Here is a 21550-nt window from a genome sequence, read left to right as displayed (position 1 = left end):
GGAGCAATCTGCTCTACTTGGGATTGCTTTGAGCAGGGTGTTGGACTTGTGGACACCACCTCCAGAGATCTTTCCCAATCCAAGTTACTCTATGAATCTAAAAATGTTATTAAACTTGTATCAATATAGGACAATAAGTTGATGTGTGTATGACTTTCAATCTAAAATTTAAAACTATTCTTATTTTGAACAGGCTTGGCTTCACTCAGGAAACACATTGAAACTCCAAGTGAAAAAGAAAAAAAATAACCAACAAGTTCACTTGAATTCAACTTGTTTGCCTCAAACTTACAATAAATATGGGGCTGTTCTCCCAGTATTAAAATACCACCTGCCCATTCCCATAAGGTGAAAAGCACCACAATCCACAGGGCTATTACAGGCTTAAAAGAAATAATGCTTCTGATTAGGCACTTGATAATGCCCCATTTTCTAATAGTGTCACCAGTTTACTCAGTCCAGACACCTTAACTGAAAAGATAAGGAGTCTAAATTTAAGATTAAATACACCCTCCCCAATTAAATGCCACATACTTTAAATTTTACATATGTTACAGCCTAGAGACTAGTGACCCCAGTGAAATATTAACGTTACTGTGCCAATGAAAATGGTTATGCAAGCACACTATAAGAAACATCATAAATTGACTTTCTGTACTCTGTCCTCTTACACATCCATTTCCAATCTTAAGTCACATAAACATGCTGTAAATGAGTACATTTTATGAAAAAATACAGCACAAGTTAGACAGTGCTCCTCTAATCAGCAGGTATCTCTTATGTTATGAAGACAATTTAATGTCATTGTGCCTTCCATCATGTAATACTAATCAAATCCATCTCTGACTAAAAAAAAAAAAAAAAAGCTTGTTCAAATGGTTTTTACCTTTCTTATATACAAATGTACAAATGCTTCACAAATACTAATAAGGTTACTTTCACAGGACCTTCAGAACATACAACTTCATCTCCATTTTAGACAAGAAATTACCATTGAAAAGAAAGGCCCATACAAAAATAATCCACTAATTCTGGAAGACCATTTGAAAGCCAATTTTTGAATGTTTAGCATAGTAAAATACTTCACAAATAGAAGCCTAACTCCATTTGCTTTAAATGGAACCATGAATACTGAGAGCTTCCGCAAAATACATCCCCACTAAAAAAGCTCACTGTCAAGCACAAGGAACACATATTTGGTGTCCATGTGTGAAAAACATCAGAAGTGTTTAATATCAGATGAAAATTCCTAGAAATTGAACTCAATCAAGAACCGATTTTTTTTCACTCTTCTTCCCAACTCTTTCCTTATCCATAAAATATCTTCTATCTCCGCCACAAGAGGTAAACCTACTGCAAGTCTTCACTACAAAACAGAGTCATCCCTATGGTACCTCAGCTTTGTGCACCAAGGAAGGTGCCCTATAGGAATAAAACCAGTACAGGATTCTTTAGCTGGAAATCTGCTACATATATCCGGAAGATAAAACCAAGTAAGACTGTCAGAAAATTTCATTTCTGGCTCCCTGAGCTAGTCACTCAGCAGTTAAATGCTCAGTAACAGCCAAAGTCCTGCTGGTGTCCTGGCTGGAACTAGTACACACAGCTGGCTTTTAACATCTGGGAAGTCGTTACTGAGCCTATGTATCCAAAGATTTCAGACTTGACTGAGTCTGGGAAGGCCTGCATGCCAAAAAGACAACAGGTACTCTTCTGATCAATAGGTTTTCATAAAAAACTTCAATTTGCAGCTAGTTCTTTTTAATTTGCTTGATGATTTAAAAATCTTCTTCCTTCTACATTCTTTTTTCCTACCACTACATGACACCTTCAGTTTACAAGTCTAGCTAGTCACTGCAGACACCACTTGTCTTTCATATCCGAAGGGAAGGCTCCTGGGTACCAAATTAATTTGGAACTCAGCAATACACCCGGCACACGGAATAACAGCACTGTCAGAAAGTTTATATGAAATATCAAATGTTGATATAAATAAATGAATAAATAGCTGTGCATACATACCTTCTCACCCATGATTATGGGCATCAAGTGGTCTAGTAAATTGAATTCTGCCACAGGAATTATAATAGTACACTTAAGAACAGTGAATGTTGTAAGTCGAGTGGGAATGTATTCCTCCAACGATGCTACTTCTTCTGAGCTTGGCATAGTTCTATTTCCATCCACAATATCTACAATAAATGAAGATTACATGTGTTTGACCAAAACATATAACATATCTCCTACACTTGTTGTAGGAGATTAGCAAAAAATGGAAACCTTCCCTCCCTCACCCTTCACAGCTAATGATTTTATTCCACACTGGTTCCACCTTAGGCTAAATGAAATTGTAACTTGACTTGCCTTACTTTGAAATCTGTACAGTTCTTTTTCAGAAACTCATGTTAACACTTTACAATAGTTTGTTTCCATGCATTTTTATCCTATATAACTATTACTTCAAACTATTAAATACATACTAACAGGGATACTTTCTTCTCCATAATCCAAAATTAAGCTAGAGTTGTTAATTAAATAAGCCTCCATTACTCAACAAGAGGCTTGGGATTGAAAAAAAATGGTCTCCAAAGTGTCTGAAATTATCTCGGAGGTACATCCAACACTGAGGGGCTATAATGATTAATTTTAACTTTATTTTGCTTTCTGGAGTCATAAAATCCCCTGGCAGATTTAGACTTCAACTATGTGGAAGCTGCACCTTCAAGAGCCCTGAATTTGGCCTGGTTTAATTCTGAATGTTTGCATATATGCAATAGGAGCAAACCTGGCTTAGTTCTGCTGTACGGTTCATATTCATGTTCCAGAGCACAAACTATCATTTTCATTATCCGGTGTACTGCACTGCTATCCAATCGAAGATTGAGTGGGCCCACAATGATGCTTTTTGTAGACATCTCCTGAACATTTCCAAAATCTTCACTCTTTACTGATGAAAGGTCTTGCTGATTCCCAGAAACTACAAGAAGTTTTATAAATAAAAACAAATTACACCAAACAATTTGACATCAAAATTATCAGCTACTTTTGTTTCAAACCCATGATCACAGACTTATATACAGAAAATATAACAATGCAAATTGAACACATAAACACACCGTGTCTAGTTTAACAAGTGTAAACAAACATTATTCCTGTTTAATGCAGAACAAACAGGGCCAAGAGTCTGCCTTGCCTTTGAGAGCAGCACAACTCAGGAACCTTTCCACTAACTTGGCATCTTTCAAGCTTGGGACGCTGGGAAGGTGTCCAAACTATCTCCCAACTTCTGTGGCAATGACAGCTGTGCTGTTGAAAACTTTCTGTAGTTTACCACAAAAATACCTATCCCCACCAGTCAAGGAAAACATGTGCCATGAAGAAACTACAGATATGGGCCCTTGAAATGCAAACTGCTGGTACACAGGCTGGAACAGCAATGACAATCACACTCTATCATCGAAAACCAGACTGACTCTTCCTTCCATTCACTGACAAGGTAAAGCATGGGCAGCGAGAATGAAAACTTCTTCAGTCATTATCTCGGAGTCTCTGCATCCACAAGATCTAACACCTCTGCACTCAGAATAGCAACTAGTATACCAATTATAGTTGTCATTTCTCTGATACACATGTAAGGTAACGAGGTAGACCAAAATCACACATTCACTGTATATAGACTATTCATCAGCTGTCAAACAGTATGACAACATTTCCCTAAATATATCATATGGAAATTCTTCAGTTAAATTATGCAAATATCAGAGGCTGTTGTTTCCCTGTTACATTTGCCTTGTAAGAAAATCACCTCACCCCCACCATATTTAGTTTGCAGAATTTCACTCTTCTTTCTAATAAATCATCACTTCGACAGAGCCTTCATTGCTTTGACACAAGTGCTAAACATTAAATGTCTTGCTAACCATTAAACAAACAGTCTGACAAAATAAACATCAAGATTAAATGGTTTCTGAGACCACTTAATCTATAAACATGAAACAGTTCTGAGATAAATTGTAGGATGACAGCTTAATTCATTCAGTGACTCTTGATAGCACACACTCCTTAGATAGCACAGTACTCCACAATCCACCCAATCAAAGCTGTGACAAACAGGAAAGCCAGGAAACGCACAGCCGTTGGCACCAATTTCACCTTGGTTTCCACAATTTAACTCTTCCCCAATTGCAGAGCTGTCCATTTGATATGTTCTCTTTGTACTTGTGACCAGCTAAGCCACAGAAACCAAAGGCTGTGTAAGCAGTGCACTTCCATGATGGTCCTTCTGAAGAGTAATATTTTTCAAGTGATTTCCAAACTCTTACCCAATATGGATTTTGCACACATACTCAATGCAAGATAGATTTCATTCCTCTTTTCACCCATCTGCCTGGATACACATCAACCTATTTCCTTGAATAAATCTAATAACCTCCTGCTTTTCTGTTACAGTAACAAACTAAAGACACCTATGCAGAACTATGGCCTAAAAACCACAGGAAAATCTGACAGTTCCAGTCTCCCTCTACCAGCTTCCTCACTGACACAATCTGTCCATACTCACATAAATGGCAAGACAGGCTCAGCGTGTCAGCCCGGGCTGCGGGAGCTGCAGCTGCTGCACACAGTTGACCTACCCACTTTGTCAAAGAGATGTAGGATCTGTCATCTTCTGAGTAGCTGAGGCTTTGTGGTTAAGTAGCCTGGTATGGTACGCTTCATAACTTCAAAGCAAATCTTAATTTTAAAACAACTGGAAGAAAGCATGTTTTATTTCTGGTTGCCTGAGAGGAACATTGTCATGCTTCGTCCTCCAGTGGAACACTCCCTTTTTCCTCCCTCCTTTATTGTACTCGTTTGAAACAGTCTTTTTAGTGGAGGAGGTGAGCTTGGGTGGAAAGGAAGGAAGGATAGGGGTTTTTTTCCTAATCTTTAAATCATACTCTATAAAATGTTCTTGCTTCTAAGCACTGGCAAGGAAAAGGTCCCTGCATAAACAGAGACTACGTCCAATTTGACACAGAGCTCGTCTAATGCTCTTCAGGCCTTTAGAGGCCTGTATGATCAGCAGAACAATTAACTTAGTCCCCCAAAAGCCCAACAGAAGTTGATGGTGAGAGCATTTATATTCTCTGCTTCCCTTGGTGTTTTGTTTACCATTTCTGAGAGGAAGAAGAAAAAAGAAGAAAAATTAAAGGACAAAAGGGACAGAAAGATACTACCTCATGACATCTATTAAAATCTTCAAATGGAACTGAAGTTACAACCATTTTAATAAATCCTGAAAAAGATGTTTTTTTAAAAAGCCCGCATACAGCCTGCTGTCAGGGTATGCTTTACTTTACATGCAGTTAACATGCACTTTTGTCCTTCCAATTTTAAACAGTATCCAGTTCAGATTAACATTAAAAAGTGTAAAAAAAAAAATAACCCACGACCTCACAGGGCCAAAAGCCTCCAGAAGCAATAACAGCCTCCTTTTTTAAAAAGAAAAAAAACACTCTCATTTTTATATATTGTATGTACATGAATAATATACCGAAGTGAAAGCATTTATACAAACCACTTTCTGGAATAGTTCCATTGAATTCTAACTAAGTGCAAAGAGAATGTGATAGAAAACCTATTGGTTCTACAGAAGCTGGTGATCACAGGTTAATTTTCAAACTTCACAGATGCATAAAGGAAAGTAAAATCTGATCACCGCGTCTTCAACTCTCTGTAAACCAAGTCTAATCCCAACTGACAAAAGAAAATCTTAAAATGAGAGTGCTGCACAATAAACTTGTCAAAATAGATAGGTAGACATTATAAACAAAACATTACTTCAAAAGTACACCCCGTTAGGTCCATAGGTCATGCAAATCACTGATCAGGGAACTGACAGATTATACAGTGTTTCAGGGAAATTACTGTTTTGTATTGAAATACAAAGTAAAAAACTGAAACAAAGCTGGAAGGGAAGAACAGGCAGAATTTCTAATTAAGACTACTGTCTTATTTTCATTCAAAATACTAAAAGTGATTAATGCACATCTATAAGCGAAAGATGAAACTCCTGAGGTTAATGTTATCCATGAGGCACTTGCAGTTTAATCAGTAATCATACGCTTCGGGAAAGGTTAAAGGGACAAAGAAGGTGTCAAACCAAAATTGCCTTGACAGATAAAAATCTTACAATCACAGTAACTGCCTCCTATAACTTAAGCTGGGTAGGTTTTTTTTAACTGAAGTTGGTATGCACTAATTGTAACTAAAAAAAAGTTAACTATGTCAAAACAAGAAATAGCGAAATGTAAACTTTTACATAAATACTTTTGTATAAACACCTAATATTAAAAATGTAACAAGATTTATATTGATTTTAAAATCATGAGGTATTTATACCTTCATTGTAAATGATATAATTTATACCTATTTGTTCATGTTCTATTTAATAATTACATACTTGACTCAAAATATGGAAAAACTAGCTAGAACATAATTAGCAGAAAATGTCCTATTGGCTTTTCTGAGGAACAAAAACTATCCAGAAATTTAAAGGTTTAAGTTCTTAATTCTAGCACTGTTACAACCATTTAAACTATTAATTTAAAAAAATAATTATTCGTTCTTTTATGTAGTCAGGTAGCTTACAGGTAGCAATGCTGAAATCAAAGAACACAGCAAGACTTGATACGAAGCCAAACTACATTTTGTGAGGTGTTTACCTGGTGAATGATACAGGGAATAAAAGCCAAGGCCCTGTAAAAGTAAACTGAAACAAATAGAAAGGAAGCTGAGGAGGGGAAAAGGTAGCCAGAAAACACCAGTAGCCTGGTCTTGAGGGAAGAACAAAAAAAAAAAAGCACACTCGAGTTCAGCTGTTTCTGAAAAGGCTTAGATGTGTCATTAAATTCCTCATGCATTCATAGAAACAAGACAAAATACCCCACAAAACCTTTTTTTCCTCATAATCAAATAAACTGTGCACATTCAAATTTCTATATCAAGAAAAAAGGAGGTAAGATTTTCTACTGCTCTCCATAAATGTTCTACATGCAATTAAACAGTTTTTTCTTTGTTAGAAACAGAACTAGACTGCAGTAGAAGCTTGACTTAATGTACATTTTCACAGCTTCATGTCACACCACACACAGAAAAAAGACTCAGAGCCAGGAAAGAACTGTTAAATTACCTAGTGCATCTTTGCTATTGAAGGCAATGGTACCTTTTATTTCTTTTTATAAGCCTTGCCTGATCCATTCTCTAACCAAACTTATAGTTTTTCTTTCCTACTACTTTAATACTTAATGTCCAACAAATCCAGAAAACAAGAACACTAGCACTTGACACTTCTCTTACATAAAGACAAAAATGTGCAAAAAACCCAGGTAAAGTGAACTAGGAGGCAGAGAGAAAAACATTCAGTCACAAAAGAGCAAGAAGTTCCCAACGCATGCTCACAGAAATAGCGTCCATGATAATAAATGCACAGGCGGTGAAGAAAGTGTTACTCAGGCAATAAAGCTGCAGAGCAGCAACTGTAGAGGACAATCTTCCCAGAGGTAGAGAGGAAACACATAGCAATTAACAATAAAAACATCTATACAAAAATATATACAAACTACTTGTGGATACATTAACTCCTTTGTCCTGGCTTTTGTGACACTCAAAAAAGAAGACATACTTACTACATTGAAGCCACTGTATTCTCTCAGCTTTAGAAAAGAACTGATAGGCATCTCAAAAATAATTTAGAATTAGCCAATATCTACGTATGCATGACCTAGGCTAATACTTGCTAAAAAAAAAAAAGCGTTCAGATGTATATTTAAAGACTAATTCTCCACACTATGACCCTTGCATTTTTCTTCCCAGGAGAAAAATGACAGTCCTTTTCATCTTTTGCATCAAGTAGAGGACAAACTTCAGTCTTCAACCAGGGTTTCAGAAAAGAGTTTTCCCCTTCCTCCCCAAAGTCAATAATGACAACTTAAAAAAAAAAAGACATCAGACTCCATGATGTCCTACCACCAGTCCTACAGTTTAGCTACTGATATCATTGCGATTACTTATGCAGGGAAAAAAACAAGAACAGTAACAATCAATAGCTAACCAAAACAGCCAGCCTCAGACATCAGTGAAGATGTAACCATTTTAATGATGAACCTGACAGTAAATCTAAGGTAAGTTAGAGGACAGCTGCTAAAGGACCAGTTGGGCATGAAAAGTCTTTGTTTTTATTATTTAACAGGGTAAACAAAGATAAATAAAGGTACCTTTGCCACTGGTGCTTTCCATTGTGTACAAGTAATCCATGTAGAAAGCCCCGAATCTCTGCATTCCAGCTATCTCTGTGTACGTCTCCTACCAACAAAGCAAAGCAAACAAAGAAAACGTTGTATAAGGAAAGAATCTTGAGATTACCAGCTGATAGGCTGGTATGGGAGAGATATTTTTATGTTTGGATTTGTGCATCAACACACAGAAAGGCTTATCAAAACAAAGGACAGAGGTTATCCCAAAGAATTCACCTCTCCAATAGGTAATGTAACTTCTATTTGTGGCCACACAAAGGCACATCCATAATTCCAGTGGACACGCTGACCAATTCATCAATATCATCTAGTTAATTATTACCTTTAATGGAGTAAATATTCTTCACTTGACCTCTTGCAACCAACAGATCTGTCTAATTAAATACACTGAAAGCTGAAGCTCATTCATTCTGGCTTTGTTATTTAAGGAATACTGCAGTTTTATCTTTAAACAGTAGGAAACATATTAAGACTTTATGCCATCGTTGGGATTTATATATAACATAATCCATTATTAAACAGCAAGTTCACTTTCCCTCTTGCCAAAAACAGGCAAATCATAAAAGCATCGAAGACAGGCAATGGAAAGAGCAAAGCTTAAAACTAAAACACACAATGGGAGATGTCTGAATATGTGTAAGTACTTGTGATTTCACTAATTAATTTCATTTTTATGGTATTCTTCAGGGTTAGACTACATCAGTAGTATTAAAAAGTTGAAATTATTTAAAATAAATTAGATATATTCAAAATTGTAAATGGCTTACCTCCATATTCCACACATAGAACTCTACCTAAGAACACACCTGCAAGGGACCACCTTGGTCACCACATCCAGTCTTTAGTAATTGCAGACAGTCAGGGAACAAAGTGAGAATAAAGCTGGACTGCACAATTTACAAGAACAGAGACTATCAGTGTCTGAAAATTTGTCTCTACCAAAGGCAGAATTAGCAAGATTTCATCTAAGTACATCTAAGATAAAGCACATTGACAATAAAATGAACACTGAATGAAATGAAATGACCTGGTTTCCAAGACAGCACTTATTGGTTTGAAGACCATTAAATACTTGCTAGTTGGGATTAAAGTGGTATGTGCTGGTAAAGCTTGGCCTTTTGCCAGTATTCTCTCATATCTGTTTTTCTCTGCAGGTGTTCTGAAGTCAGTGCTTTTGGAAATGATGGAATTAATTCAGGTTTTGGGGTAGTACAGGAGTTTGAGGTTTCTTTTACACACGGTTTTGTTTTGTTTTTAAACAGGAAGGTTTACTAGGGTGTTTCTTTTTTTGCCATCTGCAAAGGAAGATTCAGTTAAACATGACAAAGCAATGAAAAACAGTCATCTAACAGTCCACAGAACTAATCATTAGAAATCCATTAGATAGTAGAAAATTTTTTTTCTGAGAAAAAAAATGTAATTTTCTGACCTTATGATGAGCTGCATCCAATATAAATTCTGCACGAATACTGTTATTTTCTGGACTTCTATAATCAAATAGTGAATTGGTAAGGTATGTCATCCCTTTTGCACTCAAATTTTCTCCACAATTAAAGAAGTAGGCCTCCTTCATGACATAGCAGAAAATAACAATAAGGGAAGGGAGGAAAAAAATACAGTCAAGTTAACAAAGCAGTTTCAATTCTGTCGTAAAAAACTAATGATACCGTAGGATCGCTCAAGAGCATATGAAAGAGGGTACCTCAGTTCCAGTCACATATTTCATTATGAAGTTAAGCCAATTGAAATTATTTTATTCAAATAACGCTGAAGTTCCTGTCTACACTCTCCCCATTTTCAAGTTAGTAAAAAGGTCCTGAGCTAGTGAATATTATACAACCACGATCTAAAACATACTAGTTTCATTTTAACAGAAAATAACTGCAGGTCATTGTTCCTCAAATTCTACCCCATTCTCTTAACTATACGCAATTCTGTCACTACATATTCCATTTCTCTGACTCACCAGTGCCTCTGAGATGCTTTATCTATCCTCTTCATGATAAGCAGATATTGAAATATATTACCTACTTGGTACCTTATCACTCTTCTTTATTCATCTAGATTTTTACATGCTTCTCCATATTCCAAACCCTCTGTCCTCCTGATATCAACACAACTTTTCCATCAAGAGTCATTTTTCTAAAAAGGTTATTTATATGAGATTGATTTTTTCCAACTATCTATTCTCAATCACATACAACACAGCTGGAACCTACATGAAAGGCACAAAGTCCCAAGTGTAGCAGTACAGAAAGGGAACAGGTGAGGCAGAATCAACATCACCACCATTCTCACAAAAGCAGAGATTTGTTTAAATTCACACCCCAGAGGGTGGCAGAAACATGAAAAAGAGCAGAAAACCAAAAGTCCCTTATCAACTAACCTACAGGAAACTCATTCACTCACCCACCCCAGTCCAAAAATCACTTCTCACTTCCCCAGCCACATCTCCCTGTATCTCACAGTGCCAGAAGAGCATCTGTTGCAGTTGGTTCATCCTTGCTCCCCTGCCTGCCCTTCTGGAAAAGGTGGTGCCCACCCATCACAGCACACCAGTCAGCGTGTGTCCCGCCACACCTCTGAAATCCCAACAATGTCACACTCTACAGCTGTGTAAGGATACACAATTCTTGTTTGTTTTCTGTGCTCCATGCAGCTTGAGGCAGACGTCAAGCGCATGCTGCTCTCCCAGGGGAAGTATAAGAACCTGTCCCATTATGTCTATCATAGTACTGTATATGAGCACCTTCCAAATCAGGAGAATCTTGACATTAATATAGTCACTTTGTTTTCTTCCACATTCTTATTTTTTTCCTTAATACTTTAAGACTTCACAGAGCACTAACATCAAATTAACAGGTCTGCTGTTGCCTGTATTGTTTTTATTTAAACACAGATAGTAATTGCTGTACACCAGGGCACAGTTTAGGGCACTATTCTGTCTATAGTTCAATCAAAAATCCTCATTCTTGAATGTAGAACTTCATGCACTATTAAGTATTTTAAGAGTAGTTCACATGGATACCTGATTTTGTCTTGTTAAGCAATTCAAGCTTTGCATCCATTTAAAATACAGAAATTAATAAAGCTTCAGTCCTTCACTTGATACTGCTCTCATCAACCTTATTGAAAAATGAGGCAAAACACTCATTCACTTCCCACTGCTTCCCTTCCAATCTTCTGTTGATTTAAGTACTTTCAAAAGTTTTCAGCTGCGTTGTTATTTGTTATACAAGATCAAATTATGCAAATATCCATAAAAGGGGGGTAGCAGGGTTGTGAACAAAAGCCTTACATTTTGAAGCTTCTCACTCTTAGATACTTGTCTTCCCAGCTGTAAGGAATAAACATTGAGTTCTATATTCCAGTGACACATTTGAAATGCTTAAATCACAACTGGTAACAGTAGCCTTTCCAATTCTTGCAATCAAATCTTTCAACAGAACATACCAGAATTACTTATGCAGCAAGTCAAATGATATTTCAATATACTCACTTCATCACTCCTATTCATGTTCTCTTCAAAGTCTTTAATTCCCATAATTCCTTTAAGGCACATAGCTTGACAACCAACAAAACCTATCTGGCAATCAAAGAAAAGTTCACCTTTCATAAGGACCTAGTGAGGGGGGGGGAAAAAAAAAAAGGTGGTATTTTAAAGAATTCTTCTCCATTAGAAATAGAAAAGATAGAGAAAAGTGAACCAAAATATGTTTAGGTTTATATATTTAGAGCTTTAACAAATAGCAAGTTAATCAAACAGGGCACTTAGAAGGAAGGGTTTACTTTAGCGACTGATTACTATAGAAATTCTCTTAAGTTTCTAGTGCTGTCTACGTAGTTGTTCCACTAAACAATCCAATATAACAGAATATGAAAAATCAGTAGTGCAATAATTTCAAAATATTTTATTAGTGATTATTTCCTACAATATTTATAATGAAGCAAAAAAAACCCTGTCAACAGAAAATTACCTCAACTGTGGTTCCTTCTTGTTCCCAGCACAGAACTTCTTTTGATTTTACTTTCTGAGGGCTGTAATAACTACTCTCAGCTTGCATTTCAGTGAGCTACGAAACAATAGGATAAACACCTTATATAAGTCAATATTAGTATAAAACTGCGGTAATGTCATTAACATCCAGGACTGATGAAGACAAATTAAACTATGGGCCAAAATTTATTAACAAGCAGGAAACAGGTGCAGTTAAACAGCTGTAACACATTATCCATGTTAAAACTTCCCATATTCAACTCCTAGTTGAAGTATGCTGTAACAGAAAGTTTTATATCCACTACAGTATTTTCAGTTTGCTTATCTAAAGGGAAACTATGTGATAAGATGAAACAGATACACAGCTGCATTACTAACATCATACAAAATTAGCTTATAAATTGCTGTAAAAATGAATAAATAAAATACTGATTCTTCTCAACAAATAATGAAACACCATGATAATATTAAGGAAACATTTTAATTACAAGCCTACTCATTTTGGCTTATTGTCATGGCAATTGAGAAACATGCATTTATAGTTTTGCACAATTTTGATATAAGAATCTTGAGTTGGTAAAACACATAAGCATGGGTTAAAAAGCATATAACCTGCAGTTTAGAAAAAGGAAAAAAAATGGCACAAAATGAAGGCGTTATGTTCTGCATTTAAAAAAATACTTAAGTTTATTTATATTGAGTCAAATTCTCATTTTTATATAAAAGTATGCACAAGCTCTCATTTTCAAGAGTGGATACACATTGCTGTTGTTTCAAATCCAAATTTTGTAAACCGAGAAAATGGAATTTCAAAAAAACCACTGATCATCCTTCAGCTGTGTGCAATTATTGCAAAAGAAAAGCAATTGATTGATTAAAGTAACTCAGACATTACAAGAATCATTGTCACCATCATTAGAAACTGCTACATTTAATTTGGCATGATAGCTGGAATGATATCAACTGTTCGGACTGCTAATGCAGAAACTTGACTTTATTTTTTAACCAAAATATGAACTACAAATTAATGCCAAATATTCTTTGCATGCAACCAGAACAACAAATTCTGTTTTCCTCCTGACTGTATTAGTACTGTACATCGCTTCACATTTAAAATTTAGAGAATGTAGGATGATAAATTTTAAGTAGATTTATCACTTCCTAATACAAAATGTGTAAGGCTGACAATGAAACATTAGGAAAGCCCAACCCAGTTAAAAAAATAAGTTCTAACTACTTTTAATGAGTTTTCTCATGAGAGGAAAAAGTGCACAAAATTACTACCGCATGACAAAGCACAAAAGAAAGCAGATGCTGAGCTACAATGAACGAGAAATGTGAGTTTTGGTTGTTGTTTTTTTGTTTGGTTTTGTTGTTGTTTATTTGTTTTAAAGTGGTATACTAGGGGTATAATTAAAGGAGAAAGAAAATATATTCTATTATTTACTTTTAGCCTTTAAAAATAAAAAAAAAGGAAGGCTGAAGCAAATTGCCGCAACACAATTGAATGTTTGATGCTTTACATTCTCAACTTTTGCAATCAGATTTGCCAGAAGACTTAAAGCTTAAAATATTAACATCCCCACAGAACGCCTGCAGCTCTCAGAGTCACTTGTCTCATTTTCTCTGACAGCTGCTGAGCAGCTAAATGCTCTGCTGGGCCACCAAACACAGCTCAGAGAAAGTCACCGTGAACCCCCTCAAATCCCTCCCTTGGGCACAGACAACAAGCCAAACGGGCAGAAAATGGGTAGGGAGCTACTGATGGCATCGTGTGTATGATGAGGCACATAAATGTTGTACAAGGACTATGAAAGCATTTCAGTTCATCTGACAGGCTCAATGTCAAAAATCCACCTTGGTTATTCTGCTGCTCACAGAAACAGCATTAATTCCTGTTCTGAAGAGTTCTGGCCTTAATGTATGTTTAATTCTAAATCAAAGACTCTCCTTCTGTTACAGTTATGCACAGATTGCATATATTTTGGGACATGTTGAAAGTATTCTGCTAATTCAGAATTTTAATTTTTAATTGTCAGCACATCTCAGTATCTCATTCAAAGTCTCCATATTCCCTTCTGCAAGTTTACAAGAGGAACAGAAAGAAGCACAGGAACTGTTTTGAGATTTGTTTACAGAAAATACTCAAATATTTCTCTACATACATAGTTTATAGTACATGTATAATTTATCCTTTGCTTCTTTAATTCAATTTCAATCTAGGGAAGGTAATTCCAACATTATCAATTTAAAGTCAAACCTGCACATATTATAGTCAGTCAAGCAGTTTCCCTTTAAAATGAAAACGTTTGCACTCAAATTCTAGCTCAAATGGCAAAACCACTTTACATTGCAATTAACAATACGTTATGATATAAGAATAACTTTCAGTATTCACATTTTCTGTTATTCATTAACATAACATTCCCTGTCTCAAATCAAAACCAGTATACAAGCACTCAGATAATCTTTATGCACTTTCTCAACAAGCCAAATAAATCCTGTACAAGGCAGATAAATACTTACCTTAAAAGTCACCGTTGCCTTTGTACAGTAAAACCCAACTGAAATAACAGGATCCTTGAGGGATTGAGATTTCTGCTGACGTAGCATCGTTTCATCATCAGTTCCACTAGAATCGTTCTCTTCATCATCATAACTCACAATAGCAGGAACAAAAGACCAAGCCCAAGAAACCCATCCTTGTTGCTGGTCGCCATCTTGATGCAAATAAGGATCTTGATTGACATACTCTGCAGGATATTGCATTACTGAGCTTGTTTCATCTTCTGCACCTTTTAAAATGAAAGCTAAGTCAAGTTCCACATCAACCATGCCAGAAAATTAGTTTATTTTATTTAAAATTATAGTATATGACATTTATCTAGGACAGTATTCCACATATCATTCACTAATAACTGGTTTATAATGATAGAAAAGAAATAGAATTTTAAAATTTCTGAATATAAGTTTCCAAAGACTTGTTTGATTCATTAACATTTTCCTCCAAAACATAAAGGGTCTTCGCAATAGTTCTATCATTGTACATTTACAGCAAGACCAGAATTAGTCATCTATACCCCATGCTGTCAAGACTTCTTCCATTAAAGCCCTTCTGAATTTCAAATTAAACCCTAGTAATTATATATTACAATATTATTTTAAACGCCAAGATCCTATTCTTACAAGTTTTAGAGCATTTTGTCTTTAGACTCTAAATCTAATTATTTACATATACATTTGTGAAAAGGGGGAAACTATAAGAAAAAACACTCATGAGAACTCTAGCACATGCTTAGAGGTGAGGACGCCTCCTCCCACAAGGGCACAGCAAGCTTCCCTCCTGATCCCTTCACAAAACTGCCTCACACATCAAATTTCAATCCAGTGTAAATCAAGAAACACAGGAGACGTGCACATCCAGTGCTGGGAATGGCCAAGAGCAGGAACTGTCAGATGCAGAAGGAAAAAGAATTGATATGGAGCATGACTCCAGTAGCTCAGCCTAGGCTGCTGTTGGCAAGCACAGAAGAGATGGTGGAAGGTCAGCCGAAAGAGAAGAAATCTGGAGGTATAGGTCCAGGGTCGTGCATAACATTTGGCCTACACAGCCATAAAATTCAGCCATCATTTAGCGTAACTCTTGCTGCACTATGTGTACACACAGAGACAACAGTAAAAGATGCCAAATAATAGTTTGGTTTATAATGTTTATTAATATTTTGGAAGCCAGTAAAATATGACTGAAGAGCAGCTAGACTAAAATGGTGCTGTCTATATAGTGTGAGACAGACTGAAAAAGAGGAAGATACACCTATCTTTATCACTATATTAAAACTACTACAACGCTATGTAAAATGCACACCAGCCTAGGAAGCAACCCACAACATTCTCTAAACACTGCAAAGCAGAAATACAATGTAAATTCCTTTATAACAAGTAATGCATGAAGGAGAGTATGTACTTTGGAAAGTTTTAACTAACCACACCAAGCACTGCATCAACTGCAAACATATAGGATAGTGAAATATAATGATAAAATCCCTATGTTTTATATATGTGAGTTTGTTAAAAGACAAAATGCTCCTACTCAGCTTTCTAAATCCATTCTTGCCAACCACCCACAGCGAAATCCCACTGGAACAATCTTGCTTCACAGTGTAGGGCAGTGATTCCCGTTAAGAAATCCATTTGATACATATTACAAGATTACAGTGCGACTGCATCTCATTGTTTCCATGTTCAAATCATTTTGATCTTCAGAAATTCACTACCTGATCTTTTAAAGAGCTTGAGAAGCCTACCTCTAAGAGTCTGGAAACTAGTATCTCTCACAGTAAGTCTGGATCGAACCTGGCAGACAGTTACTCTCTTCCTATTTGTTTTTTTTCTGCCTATATTAGTTTTCAGCCAGATAAAAGGCTGATCCAGCCAACCTGTGGCTACATAAACGCAAGTGCTGGTTCTAGGGGAAGAAGGAGGGAATGCGTTGCCACCCCTGCTGGCAATAGCATGAATTTTCATCTCGTTGAATCAACCGTGAAACTGCATAAATGAAACCTAGTAAGTACTTCAAGACCCAGACGTAGATGTTCATTCTCATATCATTAAATAACGTAGATATTAAAATTCATTTCCTCATCCATATTTTACAAGCTACAAGTGAAAGAAGCTACTGCAAGCTCACAGCTAAGAAGACATTATTATTAAATTATGAATACAAAATTTATGGAATAAATAATGTTAAAAAGAAATCTGCAAGAAACAAGGTTTCTTGCTGACAATGACAGTTTTGGTGCTGACCTTGAGAATGCAACAGCCCTTAAACTTGTCCCTGCAGCATGAACTGTCCTTGAAGAATCTCAAATGCAGTAACATACATTCTTTCAAAGCAACAAATATATTCAAAGGAAAGTCATACAGAAAATATTTATAAGTCATGAGCAATATGGCTTGTATTTATTATATAAGTCATGTGCAATATGTTTATACTATCGAACAGCCGTGTTGCTACACTGGATTTTATTCGAAAGAATACTTGGGAGGGTATATAGCCAGGAAAGAAGCTCCAATAACAGAGCTACATATGAGCGGAGGTTAAAAAAAAAAGGGGGGGGGAACAAAACAAAACAAAGGAAAAAAACAACAACAAACAACAAACCACACACAAACAAAAACCAAAACAAACAAAAACCACCAAACACCAAAAAACCACCACACACAACAATACCAATAACAGACTGTGGGGCTTACTGCATTAGTCATTTACCCCACAAAACAGATGAAAACATTAAGAGACAAAATGATATTATGTACCCTAGTACAAAGATTGCATGTATATTGCTACCTCTTTAACACTCACAAGCAGACAGAACAAGTGCTGGGACAAGAAAAAGACACAGAAATTGTAACTGGCACACACAACCTTTTATCCTGACTTCCGTCAAACCGGGGATCATTTTCTTCAGTATTTAGGAATTACTCCTCTCTATCCAAACTCTTCAACACAGCTGCATTTCCTCAGTCAAGTAAGGATCAATAACTTTCAGCTCTCCCATTCTTATCCTCTATCCCCAACAACTAATGCTCACATAGAGTTCCTTGCTGTCATAAATTATTTGCACCTGGTTTTCTCAGACAGTTCAGATCTCAGATTCAGCCTAAAGCTGGCAAAATATTAAACTCTTGATCTGATTTTTGTTCCATTAGTACCCCAAAAGAATCTCCTGCTACCGTTCTTACCACCAAGTTTTCAATAAGGAACACTTTAGCCCATTAAATAAATTTCATTTCATAGGACCTATGCAACTTTTTATTCTGCTAAGTGCTGTAAAAGTGCTAACTGCTCACATTCACAAAGGTATTTTTACTTTCATTTAGTTTTTTGAGAGTAAAGATTATGACAGGGTCAACGTGCTTTACAAATATTAGAAAACTTCACAATAGTCCTTTGGGATGGAAAGGTACTGTTATTATTGCCATTTTACACCTGGGAAACATGCTTCATATGCTGGAATCACATCTGTCATGGATTTCATTTCATGACAGAACAAAAAAAGAAAAAGAAAACTTCCATGATGCAGAATCTAAAGGCAATCAGAGGCGGCAACGCCAGGAACTATTAAAACCACTCTCAGAAGCTCAGTAGCTCATACTGCTCATGATTCCAGCTTCTGTCCCAAGCTGCTCCTCAGCATCTCCAACAACACCATGCAGCCCCATCTGAGCTGTCTGCATGCCCTGCTCCCCTCTCTCAATCATACAACTTTTTATCTCTAGTCCCCTGTTTGTATTTCTTTGCCCAGCAAGTGCCAGACCTCCTCTACTTGAGCTTTTTCTCTTCTTCAAACCTCTCAGACCATTGTTTACTTAACCAGCTCTGGTGTTTCAGCCTTAAGATCAACCTCAGCATCTCCATCCAATTAAATTCCAGCTCTCCCTTGCATCCTGGCTTCTTGTCCTCTTTCACGCCTAAATCATTTCCGTTACTAGTTACCTTTTTTTTTACCACAAACCAAAAGCTCATTATGCAGTCCCAGCCGGCCACAACTACAACCGTGGGTTCTGCCATAGGCTCTTGTCCAAACTTTATCCTTTTTGAATCTCTCAGCATTGAAATAAGTCCCTTCGGTCCTTTGCGCTCCCGGTACAGCCAAACAGCCCAGAGCCCAGCGCAGGCAGCTCTCAGCCCCAGGACCAAAAGACGTTTCTGATCCCTTATCAGTAATTTTACCTGCATATTTGGAATGCTTTCAGTTTAACAGAATTTGAGCAGGTTTTACTCAGGTAGCTCATGACACAGGCTACCCTACTGCCAGATCTCAAGGTCTTGATCATACATTTGGGTATTTAAGAACTGCTGTTGGGATATTCTTAGACATGGATAGGTGATTGATTTTAAGTCAACAACAACATAAAAATAAGTTCCACCCAAAAGACTAAGAATTAGTGATAACTGAACCCACTAAATACTTTAAACAGAAAGGGTGAGAACTGCTTACTCATAAATACAGGGTTAAACTGCTTAATGAATCTTCAGAATCCTTCCAAAGAGTTATAAAAATATAATCTATCAAGAAGGTCTGTACATTATTAAACTCTAAAGAATTTAGGCACAACTCCAGTGGAACTAGCCTAGGATTTCATGAAGCTTTACTCTTGGAAAAAAAATGTGGCTACTAACAGCTCAGCAGACAATGTGTAATTTATTATTGTACTTGATTAAGTATTTTTTTCTGAAAATAGTAGCACATTTGAAATTTCCTCAGAAAAGTTCAAATTTGTGGCTGGAAATCTGGATAACAAATGCAGCATGAAGTGCTAAGAAAGTGGTTTTTTTCCCTCTCAGACAGATCCAATATGAAGTCAGAATGAAAAAAGTGAACTCAAAGTGAAGATACAGATAACCTGGTTAATGTCAATTTGGCACTCCTGCTTAATCACGATGCACAAGAGGAAAATAATCCTTACATATTTAAATTTTTTATTTATGTGTGGGTACATTCAAATGCACATATGTATGTACGCCTACAAATATATTCAACTCTATGCAGGAAACAAGCATGAAAGGTCTGAAGGAAAACAGTAACAGTTTTAGCCTGTATGAGGCAAAATACTTTGCAATGAAAATAGAAATGTGCTTCTAGAACTGCTTCCACAGCTCTGGCTTGGCCACCCAACAATGGCCATCTGGTTTGTGTTCTGAAGCAGACAGTTGTGTTAAATTGATATGATCATATAATTAATTACAATGACAATGTTGGAGCACAGTGTAGTTGAACAAAAATTGCAATTCTTGTCATTGCAACCTTAGTCTAATTTGTGACCCTTCTGACAACTCTTCTGTACATCAGTGTAAAGTTACGTATTTCTTTTTCAGATGGCTATTTTATAAAAAAAAATAGGAAGTCACATTCAAAGTTGTTAAAAAAAATAGCATAAATGAGATTTACAGACAGCGATTGCAATCACTGAGGACATACATTAGAAATAAGGATGACAAGAAAGGCATTGCCAAATATTTTAGTCATATTTGAACGTAAGAATCTCTAATTCCATTGCAGATGTAGCACGGACCGAGTACTTGTAGGCAGATGCCAATTGTTTTAACTTTAATCTTGACTCAAACTATATTTCTCTTTCAGTACCCATCTCACAGTCTAACCAAAAGCAGCCAAACAAAGCGTGCACACCTCTCCTGTCTGACTTCCTTCCTCTTCCATAGTTATGGCTGTTCACCTCAGTCTTCTCATCACCCAGCTCATCTTCCTCTCCAATCCTTAGACATTTTCATCTGAAACTCACTGCCTACTAGATCCACTTGTTCTTATATTGACTCCTGTGATTCCTCTACTCTTTCAATGTCTTTCCAACATTCAAATAGTGCTACTCACCTTAGTAACTCCAGGAATCCAGCTACAAATTTCAAGCAACATTAGCTACATCATAGTTGTCTATAGCATGAAAATTTGGCCAAATTTATGTGAACTTTGACGGCAATGAAAGAAAGATACTCAGCACAAAGACAACCCTCTGTCTGAAACCAAGGGTGATGCAGCTCTTCATAGAAAAGTTCTTCACTCTTGTGCAAATACAATTAAAACACCCGTTAGATGCAAGGGTTCTTAAAATGCACACTGAAGACTTTTCTAAAAACTGATGCTTTTTAAGTCCCAGGACAAAATCAAATTCATGTTTTCAGAATATTAATTAAGCACTATGTCTTGTGTAACAAACTCCACATTTCTTGTAAGACAAACCGTTTCTAGTGCGGGAAACTACTTGAGCTTTAGAGAAAATACAAGAGAACTATTTACAGACATGTTATTTATTTGCTCCCCTCCACACAGCTGGAGCATGACAGCGAATTCTACATCTGGCATGACAGTGAAACAGTTCTGTGCCAACCAACACTGAAGGCTATATTTTTGCAAAACATTTCCACCGCTGTCATTTTTCCAATAATGTGTTTATTTTTCCAAAATCAGAGAAAACAGCATCACAGGATCAAAAAAAAACTATAACCTTATGTACATTAAAATTGTATATCTCTTAAACAGAATAAAATGAATTCATTTAAGAGCTTACACAAAGTTCCAAAATGTCATAATGCTATTAAACATAAGTATAGCTTAAGAGTGCTGCATCACCTCCACATATAATTTCAAGAATTTTCTAGAAGTTATCATGCTCTTGACTGTGTGGTAAATACCTCTTCCTACTCTCTCAGATCCAAATTCATCTTTGGAAATATATC

At 36.3% G+C, this 21550-nt stretch overlaps 1 protein-coding gene across 7 annotated transcripts in view; it reads right to left on the bottom strand.

The window, feature by feature from the left end:
• VPS13B (vacuolar protein sorting 13 homolog B) overlaps window positions 1-21550 on the bottom strand; it is a 449295-nt gene that overhangs the window by 376840 nt on the left and 50905 nt on the right. For 6 of the 7 annotated variants that reach the window (XM_065054087.1, XM_065054081.1, XM_065054083.1 and 3 more), the window contains exons 8-14: window positions 14821-15089; window positions 12275-12370; window positions 11797-11919; window positions 9727-9864; window positions 8259-8346; window positions 2786-2977; window positions 2023-2192 (exon numbers count right to left, since the gene is read on the bottom strand). In XM_065054087.1, coding sequence (XP_064910159.1) covers window positions 2023-2192; window positions 2786-2977; window positions 8259-8346; window positions 9727-9864; window positions 11797-11919; window positions 12275-12370; window positions 14821-15089 — 1076 coding nt within the window. The remainder of the gene's footprint in view (window positions 1-2022; window positions 2193-2785; window positions 2978-8258; window positions 8347-9726; window positions 9865-11796; window positions 11920-12274; window positions 12371-14820; window positions 15090-21550) is intronic. The other variant, XM_065054085.1, reaches the window with a different exon arrangement.

Source organism: Columba livia, chromosome 2 (genome assembly GCF_036013475.1).
Source record: "Columba livia isolate bColLiv1 breed racing homer chromosome 2, bColLiv1.pat.W.v2, whole genome shotgun sequence".
Lineage (NCBI taxonomy): Eukaryota > Metazoa > Chordata > Aves > Columbiformes > Columbidae > Columba > Columba livia.
The sequence above is the reverse complement of the archived record's forward strand: the minus strand, read 5'-3'. Positions and strand labels throughout refer to the sequence as shown.